Below are 24973 nucleotides of genomic sequence, written 5' to 3'. Positions count from 1 at the left end.
AAGAAAGAAAGAAAGAAAGAAAGAAAGAAAGAAAGAAGGAAAGAAAGAAAGAAGGAAAGAAAGAAGAAAGATGCTCAGATCTTTTAGAAGGCAAAGTGGAAATAAAAAGAATCTACCAGTATCCTCCTGAAATAAACTACAAAATGAAATTTCCCAGGTACATCATAGCCAAAATCCATAGTTTCCAGGTGAAAGAAAAAATACTGCAATCAAAAAGATTTCAGATATCAAGGAGCCACAATTGGGATCACACAACAGTTAACACCCACACTATAAAGGAGCAGAGAGCTTGGCATATATTTCAGAAAGCAAAGGATATGTTTATATATTAAGAAAAACACCCAGCAAAATGCATATAATGTAACAAGGAAGAAAATTGATCTTTGATGAAATAAAGGACATTCCTGATTGAAAAAAAAAATAGAAATTCTGAAGTTCAAACACTGGAGTTAAGAGAAACATAAAAAGGTAAAAATGAACAAGCAGTGATAATCAACTAAACAAAGATTAGACTAAATTGCTTACATTCTATTATAGAGAGATGATATAAATATACTCTCTGAATCTTATTATCATCAGGGTTAAATAGAGGTAGTTTAATTAGGTGGAGGCCTTGGAAAAATTCTGTTATTTTTGATATTTAGAAAAGAATAGAGAGGGAAAGAGGAATAGAGAAGAGGAAGGAATATAGGGAAAACTATCTCACATAATTAGGGTACACAAACAAGGAGGAGGAGTGGGGGAACAGCTGACACTTCAACCACAATCTTATCTGAATTGTTTAAACAAAGGAAGAATATACATACATGCACTTGGGCACAGAAATACATTTCATTTGGTGGGAACATAGGAGTGAAAGGGGAGAAGTAGAGGAGAGGAGGGAAATCAGGAGTAGATTAAGAGAAGGATCAGAACTAAGCAAAACAAATTGTAAAGTTGTACAAAAATATTTAAAGCTCTTCTGAAGTGTCAAAGAATGAGAATCTCAGGGGGCATCCATAGACTGAGGAATGAATGAACAAATTATGTTGTCTAAATGCGATTAAATATTCTTGTGTTGTAAGAAGTGTTGAAGGAGATGATTTCAGAGAAATCTGTGAAGACTTGTATGAACTGATGCCAAATGTAGTAAACAGGAAAAATAATTTTTACAATGATAGCAGTATAGTAAAGGTAAGCAACTTGACCCAAGTGCTGCTAAAAGAAGCTGGAGAAAGAATCAGGAGCTCTTGTCAGCATAATGACTAACCATGATTCCAGATGACTAATGATGATATAGAGATATTTTTGAAGAAAAAAAGATTAAGCACAAAATAAGACAATTTTTTTCAATGTGGAAATTTTTGAACTCCATGTTTATAGCAGAATTTGTTCTTTACTGCGTGTGTGTGTGTGTGTGTGTGTGTGTGTAATGATGAGAAGGGTGATTTTTAGGGACTGAAAAAATATATGTATAATTAATATAATAAGAAAATATATGTATAATAAAAAAAAAGAATTAGAGCGTGGTCCTGAAAGGTTATAGCTCGTAAGTCCCTAAGATTTACAAAGAGTTACCTCACATTAACCCAGAGGGGCACATATCCCCTATTTTACAGATAAGGAAACTGAGGTTCAATGATTGACATGAGGTTACCCAGCTCAGCAGGGACATTAATGAAACTGCCTTCAGTTAGATTGCTGACAGCCAAGTACCAACAGGATGAAGTCTATGTGTGTGTGATTGGAGGTGGGGGTTGGAGAGGGAGAACACCCAATTCCAGAGTTCTCTCAGATAGAGCAGAAGCACTGGGAATCGCCTTTACTCCAATCCCTTTTAAAGTCTTTTTCCAGGGCTGTTATACTCGTGGAATTAAAGCGCTAAAGTGAGACAGCTCAATGCGGCTTCCCACCCAATTCTCTTTAAGCTTCCTCTCTCTTGGGCTTCCTCTCCAGCTGGACCTTCCCTTTACTTCCTTCCTCCCGATTCCTTTCTCTTCCCCTTCCCCGCCCCTCGCTTCTCGCCCCACCTATCTCCTGCAATTCAGCCCCTCCCTCGACCCCTCCCCCTCCCCTTTAGCTCGCTGACTCGCCCAGCTGCCACGTTTCACTGATGACATCACCGAGGCCGCTCAGGTTTAACCAATCCGCTAGGGGGAGTCAGAGCGGAGCCTTCTCCCGAGAGACAGTCGGGAGGGGAGAGGAAAGGGAGGGGAAGTGGGGTAAAGTGGGGTGGTCAACAGCTCCCTCAATGCGCATGCTCCGAGGGCGCCGGGCTCGTCGGGAAAGCGAGTCCCAGCGGCCTTGCCAAACCATCTGGCTGCGGGGCCCCCCGGCGCGTGCCTGGACTATCTTGCCCAGCATGCAGTGCGGTGCGGCCGCCCTCTGGGCTGTGTAAAGGCCCTTCGGTCTGAGGCTTCCCTATTTCCTGGTTCGGCGGCGGCCATTTTGGGTGGAAGCGAGAGCCGAGCGGCGGCGGCGGCGTCGGCAGCGGCAGCGGTAGCGGCAGTGGCAGTGGCAGCTGATTGTGTTCACTGGGTGCGGAGGGGGGAAGACGTTTGCTCTCCCGGAACGGACTTTCTCATTCCTTTCCTTCGGTTCCGGGCGCGGAGAATCAAGGCGGCAGCGGCGATAGTAGCAGCAGTACCAAGGGCGGAGGTGGCGGCGGCGGCGGCGGCAGCTGCAGTGACATGTCCAGCATGAATCCCGAATAGTGAGTGAGGGGCTGGGAGCAGGAGCGGAGCTGGGCGGTGAGGGGCGGGCACCGGGCAGGAGGAGGAGGAGCGCGGATTTGGGCCAGGCGATGCGGATCTGGGCCGGACCGGGCCGAACTGGAGGCGGCCGACTCGCAGCTGAGCGAGGCCCGCCATTCCGGGCCGGGCCGAGCGGAGCCGGGCCAGGCGGGCCCCATTGTCTGACGGCGGGAGGGGGTGCGGCTGGGAGGTTGCTGAAGGACCCCGGTGGGGGGGCGGGGTCCGGTGAAATGGTGGTGCCCTGAGGCAGGCCTGGGAAGGAAGGGAGGGTGGTGTGAGAGACTGATCTGGAGGGCCTGGCGAGGGGGTCCTTTTTCTGGGGGCAGTAACTTCCGCGAGCGGATGGGTTAACTTCGGGGGACCGGGCTGGGGTGCTGTCAGAGCTGGGCCTCAGCTCTACTCCTACCGGCGGACAGGGTCACCGGGTGGGGGACCATAGAACCGCTCCCCTTCTCCGGAGTTTGTTTTCCCCTCTTTCCTTGGGGCCCCGCCGTGCTGCAGGTGAATATGGACGCTCCTTTGGGACTGTAGGAAGAAGAGAGGGCGAGGAAGGTTTGGGCTGTGGAGCGACTTTTAAAATAGACTTCTTTTCCCCAAGTCCTATTTCCTGGAGGAATTCTGCAAGAGCCAGGGGGTCAGTCCTCCTGAAAACCCTGCCATTTAGAGAATGATTTCCATTGCCCTCTAAAACGTTGTTTTGTGTAGGTCAAAAGGAAAACCTCAGGCACAAATACACCTACTCGACATTATATTGAAACGAACAAAGTCAAGCAACCTGTCATAATGTGTGTTAGAGAGCTGGTGTCGAATCCTGGAAGATTTGGTCCCAGACTCACTTCTGATTAAAAAACAAAAAAAAACTCAATTGATTCAGTATCCCTAGGCAAGTCACTTAAAAGTCACTTAACCAGTGTGTCAGGGCTTCTAGACCACACTTTGAAACTCTTTAAGTTGCAGAAGAGGTGCTAGCCTGCCTGAGGAGAGGGAGTTTCTTCACCTAAGAGTTCTGGATACCACTGAAATCACAGATCCTGTCCTTATCCTTGAAGTCATAGTAGAAAGAGAAACTGGTGGAACCTTTGGTAGGTCTGTAAGTTTTGGATTACTTTACCTGAATGCTTGCAGATAAGGAATGAGGTTTCATGACGTGTCATGAAAAGTTAATGCATTTCTTTTTCTTGCTTAATCGAGAAGCAGTGACAGCAGATGTGATGTACCTGGCACCTTTCCTAGTAACTGGAGTTTACTTTTCTTGGGAAGATTCTGACTTTCTCTAGCCCTATTCTCATTTTTTTCCCCATTAGTACATGTAAAATTACTGAAATAGTAATGAGGTGATTGAAATGGTTGCCTTTAAAATAAAGAGGTATGTTAGAAGGAAAGACTAATGCCAGGATTTTCTAAATTCTAACAAAAGAATGTTTTCCTAGAATTTGAGGTTAGTTGCTGAATATCTTTGAGCCCCTACCCCCTTCCTCTCGGGTCCACCCATTAGTTTAGCTGACAGTCATGTGTGTGTCACATGGCTCTTGCAAAATGCATTCTGACTGCAGGTTTTGTAACACTGTGGTTTGGTACTGAAATGTTTCCTTTGGTTTTATTAAATTGCAGAGAAGGCATCGTATTTGATTAGAATTCTGCATATTTCAAGTTGTAGCTAATGTTACTGTGATTTATTTGCAGTCTTGCAGTTTCACCTTTCCTTACAAAGTTCCTGGAAAAGGGGCCCCAGAAAACAAAGTTGCAGAGTTGACTAGTTTTCTTAATCACTCCTTAACAGTTTTCTTGGTAGTAGTCAGAAACACTGATTTACTGTTACTTTAGAAATTGATGGTCCTGTTGCTTAGACAGCTAATTACTTGACTTAATTTGTTTAGAAATAGATATGGGAAACAACTGTTTCATCATAATCAAATATTAAATAGACCTGGGCAAGACATTTACCTTTTGAATTTGCTTCCTTATTGTAAAAAGGGGATACTTGCCTTAACCCATTCCAAAGGTTTGATTTGAGGATCAAATGAGATAATGTATGGTGAATTACTTTGAAAACTGTAAGGTTTATAATGATTATTATTTGAAATCAAAAGTTTCAATAAGTTCCTTAGGAATATTTCCATAGATAACTATTGTGGTAGAACTGCCAAAAAACAAAAGTTGATCACTGTTCATAAAGTGCTTGAGGTAAGAACAAATATAAGACATACTCTGCCTTTAGATAGGTTTCCATTTTAATTGGAAACTAGAGATATACTTATTATCTTAGATTGTAATTTATAACTGCTGAGTGAATGCTTCTTAGGAAGGAAGAGATCCCCCTTGGCTTGGGACAGCTTCTGTAGGAGGAGCCACTTGAACTGGCTCTTCTTGAAGGAATGGTAGGACTCAGATAAGCAGAAAGGAAAAGAGAGGACATGTGCAGGGCAAGTGGAACTTTCCTGGGCAAAGATGAAGAGGAGGAAGAGCCAATATTTTAAAAGTAGTTTTAGATTTTCTAAAGTGAGTTTAAGATTGACTAAAGTTAATAAATATGCTATGAAATGTATCTATCTGTACATTTTTTTTAACCCTTACCTTCTATCTTAGAATCAATGCTGTGTATTGGTTCCACAGCAGAAGAGGGGTAAGGACTAGGCAATAAGGGGTTAAGTGACTTGCCCAGGGGTCACATGGTTAGGAAATATTTGAGGTCACATTTGAACCCAGGACCTCCTCTCTAGGCCTGTCTCTCAATTCCCTGAACCACCCAGCTGCCTACCCCTGTACATTGGTTTTTTAATAATGATGACAAAGGATTGAACAAAAACAAGCTCTGCAAGAGTAGCTTCTTTGTATAACTGTTTTTAGTAGTTGTGTCCTAGTACAGAAAGTTGACCTATGACCACATTTATTTTCTAATACGGAGTCCAATTCAGAGTAGAAGGGAGTTTGAAAAGAGGAAGTTTTTGTAAATCTTAGAGCAGATGGTGAAAATTACTTGGGAGGTGACATGACATTTAGTGGAAAAGACCAGTATAACTTGTCAGCAACCAGGTTTTTAAAAAACCTGGACTTAAGAAATACCTTTCTTGAATTTTGACTTTTTTTCTAATTGATATAATTTTTTATGATTAAATATCCTTTATGATAACAATGCCCCCTAAGTTGTTAGTCAGATATTTTATTTATATACTTAGAAATTTTTGCTCCAAGTTAGTAAATATTTGTCCTCTGTGTTAATGACTAATATTAAGATAGAGCAAGTTTGAATGAATTAAAAATGTCACCTCTTTTACAGCAAACTACTGGAGGTAGTAAAATAGAATGAACTGAGAACTGGGCTTAGTCAGGTCTGGGTTCTACAATAAAATCTCAGGTATATCCCTAGCTGTGGGACTGAAATCAAGTCATGTAACCTTTCTGGATTTCTGATTGCTCCATCTGTAAAAGGAGAAGTGGGGCAGACTAGATGATTTTGAGGCTTTTACAGCTCTAAAAGCAATTTTTTGGTGTGTAAAGTTGGGGCTGAATTCTAGGCTGATTTTTAGACTGATGTTGGTTCAGCCAAATGTTTATCCTTTGTCATTGACAAAAGGGGTTCTGTGGGATGTTATAGGAATCTCCTTTGATAGTCTTAAAAATCAGCTATATACCTTATATTTCTTAATAATTTGTTAATACATCCATAAATTAGTTATCTTAATAAACTCATTATAATCCAAAATGAGTTACTGTTTTTTTCTTTTCCCTATTTTCAGGGCTATTGCTGAATGTAATTTTAAAAATGCTCCTTTGGTAGGTAGGAGACAAGGCCTACGATTAGAATGGAAAGCAGTTATATAGTTTTTTCTTTTATATTGGTTATAATATTATAAAGAAGATAACTGATAGCCACTTTGTCATTGAGTTTTTTAACTTGTAAAATTTGAAATAAGGTAGATACTAGTAATAATTCAAATCCATTCTCAAATACTTAGTTGTGTGACCCTGGGCAAGTCATGTAACCTCTTGCCTCAATTTCCTCATCTGCAAAATGCGAATAATAATACCAACTTACCAGGATTGTTGTGAGTATCAAATGAGATGATATTTGTAAAGTGCCCAGCACATAGTAGGTACTATATAAATATGTGAGCTATTATTATTATATTTATTCCTAATAATAATTGATAATTTTAAAGTTGTGTTTTTACTTTTATCTCTAATAACTGACTGTTTTAAGATTATGTATGCCAATTTGGAGTTTGATATGTGGTGTACTAAACTAGGAATGGGTCTTGAGTTAATTAAATTTCAAAATATAGGGAAAGGAACAATTCAGAGGATTAAAACAGTAATTTTCTGGAGTTCTTGTGGGGTGAAGAAGAGGCCTTCTGGTTAAAAAGTATGTGACAATGTCAAACCACAAAGCTTTACAAAGTAGCTATGATAGTATTGTTGAAAATCAAGTGTCTGCTTCCTTAAGGATATTAAACACTATCTTAGGAATCTATTTTTTACAGTGATAATTGTAGTTGATTAAATAAAGTACAATGTGGATCATAAAGAATTCATAAAATTTAAGTCATCAGCTTGATTTTTTTAGCAATATTTGTTGACCTTTTAAAATGTCATGTTTCTAAAATCTCAGTATTTTGGTCTTACAGCCAATTTTTGGACTTTGCTCTCTCAGCCATAGCAGACTTTGAAGGGCATTTGACCTTTTTAATAATCGTCAGACTTTATAGTAAATTTCTACCACTTAATTTGTGTATGAAAATAAAAACAACCAGTTTTCCCAAAAACCTGACAGTGAAAAACTCTTATCAAGTATACTCACATTGTATGTTTCATAGTTTTTTCTTTAAACAACATTATAGAATAAATAAGCAAAAAGTGACTAAAAAGTAGCTTGATATTTTTTTTTTGTTTTCATGACTTCTTAATGATTATAGGCTCACTGGCTATAATTCTGAGCAATTAAATTTCTTTAAATTAATATAAGATTAGAGAATTCAGTTAAACTGTCTTTAACAGAGAAATATGTTTTTATTACAGAAAACATCTATTATTAACTCATTTTAAAGACATGTTGAATTGGAGGATGTTGTGGCTGAAAAGGACCATAGAGAAATTTGGTTTTGCTCTTTTAAAATTGTTTAGCTTTTGATCTGGTTAAACAAAATGATTCTTTTAGGGTATTTTGTGAACAGATCTTCAGAGTCCAAGTATTCAAATTTAATCAGTTACTATTTCATTTACTTACCAGATTTCTTAAGTGGACAGCAGGCAACCCTGAGTAATTAGTTTTTGAAGATTGTTTTTCTTTGAGACATTTTGTTGCTTGGAAAACAGTTATTTTATTCTGAAAGAAAACTATACTAAGTCTATATCTCAATTTGTCATATTGCTTACATCCTATCAAATCTTTTAATTTCTTTTCTAATTAACTTTATTTTGTTTTTTTTTATTTTTCTGACTACACAGTAATCAATAATTTTAAAAAAATTGTCTTTATTCTTTTGTTTTTAGTGGTATAAGTTAACTCTTAATTTCTCAGGGCAAATATTAGTTTTTTTCTTACCTAAGTTAAGATCTACTTGTCTTTCCTCTCTTCCTGGTTTAATAGATAACATGAAAATATGCTGCAATACTCAAATGCTTTTTAATGTTAGTACATAGAAAGATGTTTTTTGCTGAACTTTTAAGTGCCAATTCCTGAGCTAGAGGAAAAAGACAGAAAAAACATATGTATGTGTAAATTCCCCACACTGCCCCTTTTTTGGTGGTTTGGATTATCAACTTTTTACCATGTTACTTGAGGTTTTACTAAAAGATGTAGGCAAGAAACCTAGATTTTTTTTGCCCCTATGAATGAGTCTGGTGAGGTTGCTGTGGCTATGTTTTTTTACTGCTTTCCTAATAGAAGGTGGAGCTGAGATTTTTGCTTTGATATGTCAAGTGGATCCTAGCTGTATTCTGAAGGAGAAAAAAATTACTTAGCTTATCAGATACTGGTAGGGGAAGAAGATGCTTCCAAATATTATAGAAGGGTAGAGTAGATTTTTTTGATGGGGAAGAAAAAGTCTAGTGTCTTTCAAGAGCCAAGAAAAATTTAAGTTTAGCTGGTAGTTGAGGCTCCTGTGTTTTAAATATTTGGACAGGTATGGTATAGAGAATGTTGTTGGAATTTCAAGTTTTTGGGGTTTTTTGCCTTTTTTTTTTTTTTTAAAGTTGGAGCATACTTCTAATGAAAGCCAAAGTCATGATAATTGCCTTTTTTTAGCACCACTTTGCTTTGTTTCACAACCACTGAATCCTGACCTGCAAATGCTTGCCTTTTTATATCTAAAGGGGACTATAGATCTAGAGCTCTACTGCAATTCAGAGGTCATCTAGTCCAACTTCCTCAATTTTTTAGATAGGAAGATTACTCACCTAGTCTTGGACTTGGACATTTTTTTTTTTTAAACCCTTAACTTCTGTGTATTGGCTCATAGGTAGAAGAGTGGTAAGGGTAGGCAATGGGGGTCAAGTGACTTAGCTGGGAAGTGTCTTGAGGCCGGATTTGAACCTAGGACCTCCCATCTCTAGGCCTGACTCTCAATCCACTGAGCTACCCAGCTGCCCCCTGACTTGGACATTTTTTGAGGATCAGTTTTGTTATACTGATTATATTTTCCAGAACATCTTGCAAATTCATATTTACCCACATTTCTTTTGATATTAGTACTACAAATTCATCAGATTACTAATATAAAGATAAATTCAGGTTAATTTTAAACTTTTGATTTTTTAAATTTCTTGTCTTGCTAAATTTGGAGTCAGCTTCCTGGTTTGATTCCTGCTGTGATGCTAGGCTCTGAGAGTCTGGGGAAGTCACTATCTCTGAGCCTCAGTTTCCACAACTGTAAAATGGGGGATAATAGTGACCTGCCTTACAGAACTTTATGAGGATCAAATGAAAGTGCTTTGTAACCTGTAAAGCACACTATAAATGTCAGTTGACACAACAAGATTCTGAAATTCTGGATACTTGTCCTGATTGGGTTAAAAGGCATAAAAGACACTATTCTCCTCAAGTTTCATTGATTCAGTAATTTTTAGGGGAACTTGGAACTTTGCTAACTATAAGGAGTAAAGAAAATGTGCTATTAATTCAATGACAGTTTTTTTTGGTTATCACCCTTGTTCTGACATCTCAGTAATTCTTTTTGTATAAATAAAACTGAGTGTTGATAGTGAGAAAAATCTATATAAGGGAAGGGTAGTGGAAAGTTGAATACCCAAGTTTAATAAATCCCATATCTGCTACCTATCCCCCATGTGTTCTTGACAAATCACAACTATTCAGTTCCTTATTTTCCTCATCCATAAAATGAGATTATGAATACAATCTGGATTCTAGTTCTAGCTGTGATGATGATGATGATTATGATTGCATATGTCATACATATAATGACATATGTCTATATGTCAGGCTCTGTGCTAAGCATTTTGCAAATACAGTACTATAGTAGGTGGTTGTTATTGTCCACAGTTGAGGAAACTGAAACAGAGGTTAAGTGACTTGCCCAAAGTTATACAACTCTCAAAAATCCATTTAATTATTTATTTTTCAGTTGCATGTAGGGCCAATTTTTGACAATTGTTTTCTGACATTTTAGGATTCAAGTATTCTCCTTTCTTCCCTTCCCCCTCCAAGGTGGTAAATAGTCTGATATAGATTATACAGTGCCTTCATGGAATACATATGTTCATATTGCTCATGCCAGAACAGAAGACATTTATCACACAATTTAAAAAAAAAACAACAACTCATGAAGGGCAGCTAAAGGGCTTAGTGGATAGAGTTCGGGGTTTAGAATCAGGAAGATTCATCTTCCTGAGTTCAATTCTGACCTCAGACGCTAGCTGTGGGATCCTAACCCTCTTCACCTCAGTTTCTTCATCTGTAAAATGAGTTGAAGAGGGAAATGGCAAACTCACTCTAGTATCTTTGCCAAGAAAATCCCAAATAAGGTGGAGAGTCAGAAAAAAACAAAAACAAAAAAAGGTCTGAACAACTTTTTGACTACTCTGGACCAAATAGCCTCCATCCCTGCTGTGCTACCTTGATGTCTAAAATAGCAGTTCTGCTACTTACTAGCTATATGACCTGGGGAAGTCATTAAAGCATTCTGCCTCATTGTCCTTTTTCTTTCTTTCTTTTTTGAAACCCTTACCTTCTTAGTATCAGACTAGACAGTAGGGGTTAAGGGACTTGCCTTGGATTGCACAGTTAGGAAGTGTCTAAGGTAAGTTTTAAATCCAGTCCTCCTGATTCCATGCCTGGTACCCTATCCACTGTGCTTCCCTAGCTCTGCCTCTCAGTTTTCTTATTTGTAAAGTAAAAGAGTTGGATTAGATGTTCTAAGGCCCTTTGTAGTTGTAATGCTTTATACTCAATGATTTTATTTGCCCTTTTCTTGGGTATGTTAGAAATTCTGAAATCCATCTAATTCTGCCACCATAGGACTTTGGGGCTAAAAAAATGTCTTATCTTTATGCATTAATGCAAAATTAAAGGTATATGCCAATCTTATCAGTCAGTTAACAAGTATTTATTAAGTACTTAACTTTTTGCCAAGGTACTGAGAATATAGAAAAAATGACCCAGAAAGGTTAAAAAGAGTACTGAAAGTCACAGTTCAGTAGTTAAGTTGTGGTTGGAAACCTCTAAATCAAGAATTCTTAACCTTTTTTCTTTTTCATGGTCCACTCTGGTAGCCTGTCAAATCTTTTCAGGTGAATGCTTTTAAATACATAAAAAATACATAAGATTAGTGTAAATAAAGATATTTTTTTTCTTATGTCAGTTTATAGACCCCAAATTAAGAATCCTATGTTTTAAATTCAGGCTGCTTTCCACACTACTGTTCATTCCACATACATTCCCTTCTCATCAGGTTATTTATAAAAGAGATTGAGAAAGAAAAATCAGAGATAACAGTATAATGAATAAGAGTATCAAGGAGACTGAAATGATCAGATTTAGTTGTTTAAAGATCAAGGGAAGGGAATATGATTAGAAGCTATTAAATTTGGCAAATTACTAGTAATATGACTTTATAAGGTAAGATGGGATGGAACTTACTGGTTGGGGACTTGTCATTAATATAGAAGTTAAGGCATCAAATTATTTTTTTTTATTTTCCCAAGAAATTTGACAGGGAATGAAGGAATAGAGTGAGGAAAAAATTGGACTGAGAATTCTCTTGGTTTTGTCTTTTAAAACTAGGAGATTAGGACATTTTCTAGAAGGAGAGGGGAAATGAGAATTGGCAAGATTGATGGCATAATATTCCAAGAGGGTGGGATCAACAACACCATTGGAAGACAAATTGCTATTATAATTTGGGGTTGCAATGTGAAGAATAGGAACCTTTTTATCAAGAAATTTCAAAATCCTGCCTCTGGCACTTAAAAGATGTCTAAACTGTGGGCAAGTTTCTTATCCTCTATAAGCATCTCTGAAATGGGTTCTTAATTCACTAAATTGTTGAGATTATATATTTAGAGTGCTTTATAAGTGCCCTGAGGCTCTCAATAAATATCTCAGATGTTATTTGCATTTAAATGAATAAAATATGGGGGAAAAGACATTTGAAGCAAGAGTTCCAGTTTACAGCTGTTAATATAAAGTTGAGTCCAAAATACCAGAATCAGCATCTACATTTCTACATCTAAAGAATTTTTATTTTTACCTCAAGTATTGAAGTTAATAATCTAAAAATTGTGAGTGAAAAGGTTGTCTTGCTATTTTGAGCTGAATAAAATTTTTATAACTTGTAGTTTCTAGTTTTCTACTAGTTTACTTTAAAAATCATGAACTTACTAGGAATAATTTGTCACTAAAATGTACCACATTTGAGAATTTTTTATATTTGTCATATATACTCATATGGATACATGGAATTTTGAGATTTTCCACTTAGTTTCTTAAAAACAATTAAAATATATTGTCTTTATACATGTCATTTTTAATAGTTGTGTAGTATTTCATTGTAGTAACATAGCATAGCTTCCTTAATTCTTCCCCTCAAATATTGGGCATTTGGATTAATTCCTATTTTTTTATTATTAAAAATGCTGCTATAAACATCTTCATATTTATAGAGATCGCCTCACCCCACCCCCTTTTTTCAGTCCTTGTGATATATTCTCCAAAATAGGGTTGTTGGATCATTGTGAATGAAGTTTTATAGTTTGTAATACACATTGCCTGATTTCAGGAAAATTAAACCAATTTATAATTCTGCCAACAGCATTGTTTTCTACATGTACTTGCCATAATCATTCTTAAAGAGCTTTTTTGTAAAACTGTCATTCAAGCTCTTTACCTTTTGATAGATTTGGTTTGCCAGTTTGCCATCAAATCTTCAACAGCAAAAATTTCTAAATATAGAATATAATGTATTCACCAAAGTATTTATTATATGGCCATATAAAAATATTGTGATTTTTTTTTTACATTAAATGCCCCAGAAAACATTTCAAAAAGCAAGTGTAGGTATTGTCTATTGGTTCTACTTCATTCCCTATTTTTTGAAATTTTTATGCAAATATTGATATTTAACTGTCATTTCATTCACTTTAAGAAATCTCTTGCCTTCTGAAAGAAATTGTAAAAATTGATGTTTGGTTAGCTCTAACACCAAATTAATTGTAGCTGACAATATTTATACATGAGCCATTGTTGTTTTATGTAAAATCATCTGAGGATAGAGTTTATCCATGATTGAGTATTTTGATTTGAAGGTTGGGAAACCATTTTCTTCAGTCAGATATGTATTTGGTAGCTATTATACACCTAGCACTGTTTTTATAATTGAAGTATAGTAGAGAAAAGAAGTAGAAACATTCTAGAACCTGGTTTGATGCAATATCTAGGAGTATGTGCAGATTTCTTTTATGAACTCTCATGCTTATTTGTATGCTTTTCCATTATGTTGTAGTATATTTTAAGACAATTAACTAGGTGTGAAATAAAGCTTTAAGAATCAGTTCTGTAGGACTACTCATTTCTTTAAAATTTCTTAAAACTTTACTGTTTGCCATCTATTCAACCATGTTTGGAGCCTCAATGTTAGCTTTTTACTCTCCTCTTCATTACTTTTTATATCTAGTTACTAGATTACATTCATTCTATCTCTGCACATTTGTACTTTCCTCTTTCTTTCCACTCTGCTACCAGTCTGTCAATTAGTCAGCATTTAAGTGCCTTCATGTGCCAAGTACTGTGCTAAGAACTGGGAATACAAAGACAAAAAAAAAATTAAACAGTTCGTGTTCTTTAGGAGCTTACGTTCTTTCAAGGGAGGCAACATGTACATCGATAAATCCTTATCACTATCCTTTGGACTACTGCAATAGAATCCTAACAGCTGTGGTTTTTTTCTACTTTTCCCCCTTTCCAATTCATCCCTACTATAGGCCAAATAATCTTACTCTTAGATGAGGCTATTATACCTGCTCAGATTTTTGGTGGTTTGTAATTCTATAGGGTTAGCTTCTGCTGAATCAGTTTTGTGTTCATTAGGCATACAAAGGTGCTCTCTACTCTGATGTCTTGCCAGTCTTTATTTTATGTTCCTTGCCCTGTGTTCTGTGCCTCATCTACCTGGACTGCATAATAGACATTTTACAGCTGAGGAAACTGTGATTTAGAGAAACCAAAGTTAAGTTTTAAAGTTAAGTGACTTGACTGTGGACACATAGCTAATAAATCAAAGGCAAGATTTGAATTTGTATCTCGATTTTCAAATTCAATAGTTTTTCTAAACCATATTACAGCTCAGTAAGGAACCTAGGTGCTTGCGAGGATGGTTCAATTTAGGGGAAGCTATCAGTTCTTTTAAGGAGCTTATTGAGTCTGAAATACTTATAGTACTTGTAGATTTATTTGCCCAACATGCATTTGGAAATGGAAGACTGGAAGTCTGGTGAGAAATTGTACCTAGATAGAAGGATTTAATTGGAAGTTATCTTTGTTGAGATAATGATTAAACCCATAGGAACTGATGAAATCACTGAGTGAAAAATTAGAGAGAAGAGGGCACAGAATTGACTTGGTTGGCTTCCATCATAGGAAAGGGGAATGAATGAATCTAGAGGGAAAACTGAGATGAATTAGTGAAACAAGGGTGGGGGTAGGAAGGGCAGTCTGGAGACTGTGTGGCCAGCTGTATCCATATCCAAAAGTTGCCAGAGGTCAAAGGGAATTACTGAAAGACCATCAGATTTAGCATTTAAGAAGTCACTGGAGGCAGCTGTGTGGCTTACTAGTGGATTGAGAGCCACGCCTAGAGATGGGAGGTCCTGGGTTCAAATTGTGGATTCAGATACTTTCTAGCTAAGTGACCATTTGAGTTACTTAATCCCAGTTGCCTAGTGCTTACCATTCTTCTGCCTTGGAACCAATACTTGATTCCAAGAAGGAAAGTAAAGGTTTAATAAAAAAAGAAAAAGTCATTAGTAACCTTTTAGGGAGTGGTTTTAGATGAGTGTTGGATGCTAAATTGCATAGGGTTGAGCAAGGAAATAGAAGTGGATGTATAGTCAGTCTAGAATTTTTCTCAGTGAGAGGAAAGAGAGAGAAAAGATGAGTGTTAGGAACTATCTTGGTAAAATGAAGATTTTGAAGGATAGATAAAGCATGTTTTTAGGCAGTAAGAAAGCCAGTAGATTGAGAAAATTATAGATGAAAGAAGGGATGATGAAAAAGACAAGTCTCTTAGAAAACGGTAAGATCAAAGGTTTAAGTATGGAAGGGTTATAATATAACCATTATAGGGAGAAGGACCACCTCTTCAGACTGGATCAGAGGAAAAGAAGAGGTATGAAAGATGCTAAAGAGTTTGAAGTATTTAGTAATGGAAATGAGAGCCTACATAGTACAACCTGAATTTTTCTCATTAAAGTAGAAGACGCTTGGTATCAGATACAGTTGATGGGGTTTTGCTTCCCTGCTCCCCCCCCCCTTTTAGAATGTTTGCTAAAAGGGGTAACTCCTGTAGAAGGGAGAGAAATGTATGTCTGCCTTAGAACCAATACATAGTATTGATTCTAAGATGGGAGCTTTTTTTTTTTTTTAAGGTATTCAAAATAAAGTAGAAATGACCCACCAAGATAGGGTAAGGGATAATTAAAAAAGTATATGTTTGAAACAGTCATTGTGGGGGGAGTATCTCACATACAAAGTTAGAATAAAAGCATTCTTAAGTGGCTTTGAAGGGCCCAGTTCAAATAAAGTAATATGAACTTGTAGATTCAGTCAACATATGTGAATTCTTTCAGAAGTTTGGGAATAGGATATTAGAGAATAGAAGATGGTAGGACTGGACCCACCCAGTGTTGAAGATTAGCAGGTTTTAAATAGTGAAAAGGTGAGATGGGGAGGAAAAGGGAATATTATGCATTTATATAGCACTTACTGTATGCCAGGCAGGCACTGTGGTAAGTACTTTTTTACAAATATTGCCTCATTTGTTTCTGTCCACAATGTGGGGAGATAGATGTTCTTACTATGTTTTCAGTTGAAGAAACAGAGATTGAGGCAGGTTCACACAGCTAGTAAGTGTCTAAGGCTGGATTTAACTTCAGAACTTCCTTACTCCAGACCCTGGTGCACTCTCCACTGTGCTAGGAGAGGCCTTGGTGACAAGAGAATCTAGGGGGTGAGAACTATACGTTGTTGAAATGGATAACTATATGGTCAAGACTGAGAGGAAGAAATTGAAACCAGAGAAATAGTAATAAGGTGAGAAAACACTGAAGAATGGGAGGAATTTAGGGCATCATGAAGGGGAAAAAGGAGAAAGGATAGGTGTAGGTAGGTGATCATTAGAATGGGAAATTTTCAGAGTTTATAAGGGACAAAAAAAAGACCAGTTTTGGCTAGGAAAATAGTTTTAGCCCAGATCTGAAGATCTTTAAAAGGAGATTTTATATTTTATCCTAGAAGCAATAGGAAGTCACTAGAAATTATTGAGTCATAGTCTTATGTTTAAAGAAAATTATTTTGAAAGTGCTGTGGAGGATAGACTAGAGAGGTGGAGAGATTCGAATCAGAGAGACTAATTAAAATATCTTTAAACTTGGGTGAGAGTTGAAAAGAGTCTGTATCTTTTTCAGCAGAGAAAAGGTTGTTTTAAGAAATGTTGTGGAGGGAGAAATAATATTTGATAAGTTGGATATATGGAGTAAGGTAGAATGTGAGGAGTCCAGGAAAATGTAAAGGTTATAAGCATATGAAAGGTTAGAAAAGATGGTAGTGACTTTAACAGAAATAGGAAAGTTTGGAAGAAAAGTGAATTCTGGAGGAAAGATGAGTTCTGTTTTAGGCATGTTGCATTTGAGGTGTCTCTAGGAAATCCATTTTGAAATAGGCAGTTAACAAATGTAGAATTTATTTTGAAGAGAGAGACTAGGTTTGGATATGTAGATGCAAATATTATTGTCATGGAGATGATTAGTCAACAATAAACATTTATTAATGAATTAGTATGTGCTAATAAGCATATGTGGAGTTCTGGATGAGGCCCTGGGTAGAGGATACTTCCAATGTGTGAATTCCAGAGTTACAATGAGCTTCCAGGATGAAGAAATTTCTGGGGCATAGTAGAGCAAATCCAGAAAAGTAAAGGAGACTGAATCTTTGGAAGCTGATGGTAGAGAAAGAGACCAGGGGGCCTGGGATAGAATCCTGGGAAACATCCACAGTTAGGGATGTAATCTGGATGAAAAATCAGCAAAGAAAACTGAGAAGGTGCTGTTAGGTAGGAAGAGAACCAGGAGAAGACTAGAGACAGACTGTATTCAGGATATAGTCGGGTCATTAGATCACAGAGGGTATCATCAAACAACCACTAACAATCCCAATTGTCTGGAAAATATTTAACAAAATCAGTAAGATAAATTGTAGCTAATATTACATTTTTAAACTATTGGTATGTGACTTGCAGGGTTTCTTATTTATGGATTAATGTGCCCCATTTTTATATATTTGACACCACTGTAGCAGATAATTCAAAAAGGATAAAGTGCACAAAATTATCAAATTTGATAAGAGGTCATTTGGTAACTTTGGAGAGAGCAATTTTAATTGACTGAGGTCAGGAGCCAGATTACAAAGGGTTGAGAAGTGAGGAAAGAAAATGGAGCTTGCAAGTATAAATAAGTCAGGCCACCATTTTTTTACAGTACTTACTATGTGCCAGACACTGTTAAGCACTGGGACTATTCAATACGAAAACAGTATTTGTCCTCTGGGAGCTGACATTAAAGATAATTCAGACGTAATGTGAGGTGGGATTTTTAGCTGAGACTTGAAGCCGGGGGAACCAGGAGGCAATTGAGGAGGGAGAGAATTCTAGGAATAGGAGACAGCTAGTGAGAATGCCTTGCAGTTAGGAGATGGAGAACATGTGGGAGGAATGGCAAGAAGGCCAGAGCCACTGGATCATAGAGTCATGTGGATGGGAATACCATATAAGCACTAGAAAAGTTGGAGTGGGCCTAGTTTATGAAGGTTTTAAAAACCTGATCAAAAGATTTTTTTTTAAGGGAGGCATGTCTTGGAGGCAGTCACTGGAGTTTATTGAAGGGGGTAGAATGACTTGGTCAGAACTGTACAGGAACAACAGTTTGGCAATTTGAGACATACTGAAGGAAAGAAACTTGAAGCAGAGATACTGGGTTTGGACTTTCTTTTCTAATCTTTAGCAGTCTTGACCCTATGATCAACTGATGTATCTCTATAGTATTCTTCACTTCCTCATTGTCTTACTACTTTATATGACCTGCACTTCTGCACAGGTCCATTTCTTGCTTTCTTTCATACTCTGGGCTTAAGAAAGTCAAGTGCTTTCTACTTAGCCTGATCTAGTACAAATTCAGTTATTCAAACTGCTGCACAGCAAAACTGTTGACCTCTTCCTTGATTCTCTCCTCTCTACTATGTCTTTTGGCTTACATATGTTTTCTTCCCAAGATTCACAATCTGCCTTCTATGTGCCTCCTTTCTTTTCAGTGGATGCTATTGTCATATACTTTGTTTAGGAAAATGGAAGCCACCTGTCATAAGCTTCCTTGTATCCCCATTTTACATCCCAAGTCTTTCTCTAGATAACATACCAAGTAAGGAACAGAGATAAATCCTTTATTTAATAGAATACACTTACACAAATTAATGAAAAACAAATGCTCTCCTCTTTCTTTCTGAAAGTCTAGCATGAGTTCCAAAACTTTTGGCTTTTAATATATATATAATTTTATATTAATATAGTGTAAGAGATTGAGTTAATCTTGCCTGGTATCACTTCATATAGTTATTTTAGGTTTCTTTGGATACATATTCCTTATGTGAATGTATACTATAATTTAATTAGCCATTTTCAAAGTTGATTATTAAGGTTGTAGGATTTTTTGTTTATTTTGAGTAGTTTTTTGTTTTGCTGTTAAGCATAAAGATATCAAATGAATGTTTTTATATAGCGAGGTGCCATTTTTCCCTGTTATATTTTTAGATAATTTTTGACCAGAGGATTTTATGATTGCTCCTTTTTTCTTTTATATACTTTCAGGTTAACTCTCAAATGTTTGTACCAATATAGTTTCACCAACAATGAATCATAAAGGTTTCTCTTTCCCTGGTAGAGTGCCATAAACTTTAAATGCAATAGTTTATTCTTACTTTAGTTAGCTTATGGTGATATCTTTAGCTTCTTTTGGTTTGTGCTTCTCTAATTGAGGAATTTAAACATTTTTTTCATGTAACTTAGCCATTTTTATTTCATGTTCAATAATTAGTTAATATCCTTTGTTGCTCTGTTGTGGATGTGTTTTATCTAATAGATTTATTAGCTATCGGGATATGTTCTTTATAATTTCTGGGTATCAAACTCTTACCTGGTATATTCATTGCTAATAATTTCTTTTAAATTTAGAGGTATTGCTTTTTGTTGCACAAAATCCTTTTTATTTGTATGTAGTCAAATCCATTGAATTTTGTTTCTAAACCTTTTTTTGTATTCCTATTGCTTAGCACAGTGCTTAACACAAAGTAGGTGATTAAAAAATACTTGTTCATTGACTTATTGTCATAAAATAGTTTTCTCCAGATATAGGAACATATATTCACTTTTCTTTTAAATTTGCTTTCTGATTGTTAGTATTGTTAGTAAGGAATATATACTTTTAATTTCTTTTATTAACCCAAAGTTAACAATTGCTTTAAAAAAGATCTTTTGTTTGGACTTCCTTTTTTATTAAAAGATTGCACTTATCTTTGATATTTTCTTCCTTTTATCCCTTCCAAAGATTGACACATCTTTCAGATCCTTGTTCATTTCTGCATGTTTTCTAGTTCCAGTAGTTATTTTTCTATACTTTCTCCAAACAAACCTTGTAAATATGAGAAATTAAACAAAAATAGGAAAATTCAGATGAACTGAAGAAGAATGAAATAAGCAGAACTATAAGAATAACACCCAGTGTCAGTAATGTAAATGAAAAGAACATTAGTATAGAGCTGAACACTGAGTAATTAAAACAACCAATCTTAGCCAGAGAAGAAATGAAGAAGCCCTTGTCTTGTAGAAAGTTGAGAGTGGTATAGAATATTGTGTTCATGCACTATCAAGATTTGGTCCTTTTAAGTTAGTTTTGCTTTTCTTTTTTTATTGCTACAAGGACAAGGGAGGGCTTCTTTGTGGTTGTGGGAAAGAGAAGGGAATATCTGGAAATTACTGTGATAAAAAAACAAGAGTTATCAATAAAATTTACTTTAAAAAGAATGTCTTCACGAGGCCTTGACATTAATTTGCATGTAATGCCATATACCTCTCCTTCCTTTCACTGCCAAACTCCTAAAAAGAATTATCCACATTCCTTGCTCCTTCCTACTTTACCAGCAGTGACTCAGTTAATGCTTTGAAATCCAATTTAAACTCCACCTCTTAAATGAAACTGCTCTCTTTTAAGACTACCAATGATTTTCTTGTCTGATGGCCTTTATAAGTCTAAATTTGTTTAATTTCTGCTCCTTTTGATACTGGTGACCTCCCTCTCTATTATTTGCTCTCTTGGTTGCTTGCTTCCGTATTGGGGCTGTTAGCTGGTTGTTGTTCTTGTCTTCCCATTCCTCTGAGTTTTTCCTCTCCATTAGTGTCAGCTATCACTGGAGGACCCTCTTTTATAATTTCAATTCCTGAGTTCAAATATTAGCTATACACATATGATTCCTGAATCTTATCTCTTCAACCTTAATTACTCTTGACCTTTAGTCATACATTTTCATCTGTCTGCAAACAGTATATCCCGGAGAGTTATACACAGTCTCAAACTTAGTATGACTCAAACAGAACTCATAGAAGTCTAGATTTTAGAGCATGAAGGGGTCTCAGTTCATCTGATCCTTTATTTTACACATAAGGAAATTGAGGTCCTAGTAGAAGGATGGTGTTGGTGGTAAGTCTCAGAGTTGATATTTGAACCTAGATCCAGAATTACAGAGCCAATACTTTCTACTATAGGATCTTCATACTATCTCCCCTCCCTGACACCCATGCATGTTAGTTCCTCCAAAATTTCCTTATTTTCATTGAGGGCACCATCAACTTTCTAGTTATACAAGTTTGTAACCTCAGTATACTCTTCTCTTTATCTGCTCAGTCACTAATTTTTTTATTTATGTGTAATATTTCTGTGTTCTACTGGGAAAGAAGTAACATGTAAAGAGATAAGTAAATACATGGTAACTTGAGGAGCTGGAGAGCTTTAATAATTGTGAGATCAGAGAAAACTTTAGTTGATGGACCCCTATATTCTGGAGGTGATATAATGGAATGCTAAATTTGGGAAACTGCAAATAAGCTCTCACTTTGACTTCCATTGTTCAACTTATACAAACAAAATCACCCTAATTTAGGTTCTCATTGTCTTTCCCCTGAGCTGCTATAATAGCTTCCTAATTGTTGTCCCTGTTTTCTACCTCATTTCTCCATTCCATCTTCCATGGCACTCCCAAAGCCTTCCTAAGGTTTAAACCACGTCAGTCTTTTGCTTAAAAACCTTTTAGTGCCTCTCACACCCCCAATTGCTTGTAGGACAAAATATGGATTCCTTAGCCTTGAATTTAAGACCCTCTGCAGTTTGACTCTAATTCTTTCCAACCTTATTTCACACTGATTCCCTTCAGGAGCTCTACATTCTAGTCTAACTGGACTATTAATTATTATACTTAATGTCATCTACCTCCCTTCATTTCCCCAAAGATGCCCCCCATATCTGAAATATGTTTGTTTTCTCTATATCCACTCATAATACTTAGTCTTTTTTTGTAGGTTCATTTTAAGCATCTCTACAATTATGTGTTCATTTGTTTATGTCTGTCTTCCTGCCACCCTCAAAAGATTACCTTTCTTGGCAGGAATTCTTTCATTTTTATCTTTATATCTATCCACAGGACCTTGTGTTCAAAGCACTTCATGTTTATTGAGCATAATTAATTGTATATTGTTAAACAAAGACCTTTAAAAGGCAAATGCCATGCTAGAGCTGGAAGGGTCATCATGCCAGCCCTCTCATTTTATAAGTGAGAAGATTGAGATGCAGGAAGATCAAGGGACTCATCAAAGGTCATCCAAAGTTTTTTTTGTTGTTCAGGCATTTTCAGTTGTGTCCAACTCTTCATGATCCCATTTGGGGTTTTCTTGGCAAAGATATTGGAGTTGTTTGCCAGTTCCTTCTCCAGATCATCTTATAGATGAAGAAACTGAGGCAAATAGGGTTAAATGATAGCTAGTGAGTGACTGAGGCTACATTTGAACTCACAGGTCTTCTTGTGTCAAAGGTGAGATTTAACCCAAGAGCACCTGGTTCTTTCCATTGTACAATATTGCCTCATTCTTATAAGCTCATGTTAATTATACTATATATTGATGAGGTTGTTACCATAACAACATATAGAGCCTGCTGCATTTTACAAATATTCTCTCATTTGATCCTCACAACAACCCTAGGAAAAGTAATGATCCCTATTTTACAGTTGAAGAAACTAAGACAAACAGGTTGGTAACTTGCTCAAGGTCAGTTAGCTAATATGTATCTGAAATGAGATTTGATTCAAGTCTTCTTACTCCAATCTCAGCACTCTTATCTGCTGCATCACTTAGCGTTGTGGGCACCTAGCTATTGTTAAATGTATAAGAAAAAAGTTAGGATGGAGAGGGAATCACAGTGATCTTCTAGACATTAAAGGTTTAGATAAATAGCTTTTAGTTTCTATATTCTGCTTTTTTGATAGTTGTCTGCAAGCAGTGTTTGGGGAGGGACATGAGATCAGGAAAATCTGCTACCTCCCCTCATCATACCCAGCTTTGGCAACCACTACCATAGTACCCTTGAAATTATTGGTTCTAAATTTATGAAACATTCATCTGAAAGAAAGGAATCTAATTAACTAGGATTCTGGAAAGTAATGCCATCTGAATATCAAAGAAACATACATAACTTTTGACATTTGTAGGAACATTTGAAAAAAGTCACTACCTAAAATGTATGCTTGCTTTGGTAGAGAAAATTTTGTGCCTTTTACTTAGCACTTACTCTCTTTGCCAGACTAGGTATTTATTTGTTTTGACCGTGCATGAGGAAACACTGGCTCTTGAACTTAAATTCTAAGTTTTGATTTCATCTTTCTCATTTTCCTTCCTTAGATCTTATTTTACACTTTGTTACCTCTCTCCTGCATTATAATTATTTATATATATAATATAAGCCTTATAGCATTCTATACACATTAGGGGCATATTAAATGTACATATTTAAATAAATAACTTTTGGAATAGCTGATCTACCTTTCTTTACACATAAAAATAAATCTAAACTTTGCTGCTCTAGAATTTTGTCTGAAGTAACCTTGGTTTTAGATTTTTAAGTATAGCATTATTAGAAACTTTATGATCTGTGATTTTATAATCTTCATGCCTCTGGAGACATTCTTCATGAATTATCACTGGAAAAATTCACTACTTATTTGGCAAACAATTCTGGTGGTAAATCTCTTCAAAGGTAGCTAGACTGGTACATAAAACACAGATATAGTCCATTGCCAGATCAATGCTTGAAGCTACAGCTTGGTGGAGGACCTCCTTGCACACTGTATAGCTTTCAAGTATCCAAGATCACCTCATAATAAAAAGGCTGTCTTTAAGACCTAAGGAGGGCCTGGTTTCAAATTCTGCCTCTGACACATACTAGCTTGAGAATCATGATAAATTATTTGGTCCCTCAGTCTGTGAGACACTGAAACTTCTTAATTTTCCAAACAAGTTGCCAAGCTGCATGATTAGAGGGTGTCCCTTCACTGATGAACTCACAAGTCTTAATTAAACATATTATGAAAGATTACTATAGTGTGAAGTAAATTAATTTAAAATTCCCTAAACCTGTCAAATATTCTAGACAAAGCAAGCAAAATTAACTTATGTACATTTTTTCTGCATGCTGCTTTCCTTTTTCTAAGTCTTGTGGTAGAACTGACACTAAAATAGTTACTGATGGACAGTGTTGTATTAAAAAAAACCACATCATCTAATCAAGCCATTGTGTGTACAAGCAACTCGTATGTTTCCAGAGAAAACTATTGGAAGTTAGATGTTAATGTAAGGCCAACTTTTTGTTGTTTGCATGCCACAGGATATTTTACAAGGATTATGTATTACTAATATAACCTTTATTAACATAACCTGATCAACAGACAGGTTTTACCTGTACTTAGATATATAAGGATTTAGCTGATTGGAAAGTTTATGCAGCTCTTAACTGACTTTTTATTGATAATTAGGAAGTCATGGCTTAGAAATGAATTGTATGATAGTATATTTATTTGACCTTTAATTTTTATTGGTATCAGCATGTGATATGAAAAAACAAATCAATTTGTTGTATTTCTATTTATGAATCAAGCAATTGAAAGCTAATTCAGATTTTAATAAATTACTAGGAAAACTAGAATTTCTGGATTAGAGGTTTTCTTTTATAGTTACACATATACATATAAGTATTGCTATTTTCCAGTCTGCTGATGCTTTTTTTTTTTTCTTTTTTTTTTTTTTGGTTTAAACCTTTAACGTCTGTGTATTGTCTCATAGGTGGAAGATTGGTAAGGGTGGGCAATGGGGGTCAAGTGACCTGCCCAGGGTCACACAGCTGGGAAGTGGCTGAGGCCGGGTTTGAAC

General features: G+C 36.3%; 2 protein-coding genes across 2 annotated transcripts in view; both read left to right on the top strand.

Annotated features, from left to right (window-relative positions):
• The window catches only part of LOC123233356 (N(4)-(Beta-N-acetylglucosaminyl)-L-asparaginase-like), a 141612-nt gene extending 139235 nt beyond the window's left edge, over positions 1 to 2377 (top strand). The window contains exon 9 of the mRNA XM_044659482.1: positions 2060 to 2377. Within this exon, the coding sequence (XP_044515417.1) occupies positions 2060 to 2377 (318 nt within the window). The remainder of the gene's footprint in view (positions 1 to 2059) is intronic.
• Positions 2378 to 2434: 57 nt separating this feature from the next.
• RAB1A (RAB1A, member RAS oncogene family) overlaps positions 2435 to 24973 on the top strand; it is a 44469-nt gene continuing 21930 nt past the window's right edge. Inside the window, exon 1 of the mRNA XM_044663390.1 lies at positions 2435 to 2692. Coding sequence (XP_044519325.1) covers positions 2670 to 2692 — 23 coding nt within the window. The 5' untranslated portion in view covers positions 2435 to 2669. The remainder of the gene's footprint in view (positions 2693 to 24973) is intronic.

Source organism: Gracilinanus agilis, chromosome 2 (genome assembly GCF_016433145.1).
Source record: "Gracilinanus agilis isolate LMUSP501 chromosome 2, AgileGrace, whole genome shotgun sequence".
In the NCBI taxonomy this organism is placed as follows: Eukaryota; Metazoa; Chordata; class Mammalia; order Didelphimorphia; family Didelphidae; genus Gracilinanus; species Gracilinanus agilis.
Note: the sequence above shows the minus strand (reverse complement) of the source record. Positions and strands in the feature narration are given on the sequence as shown.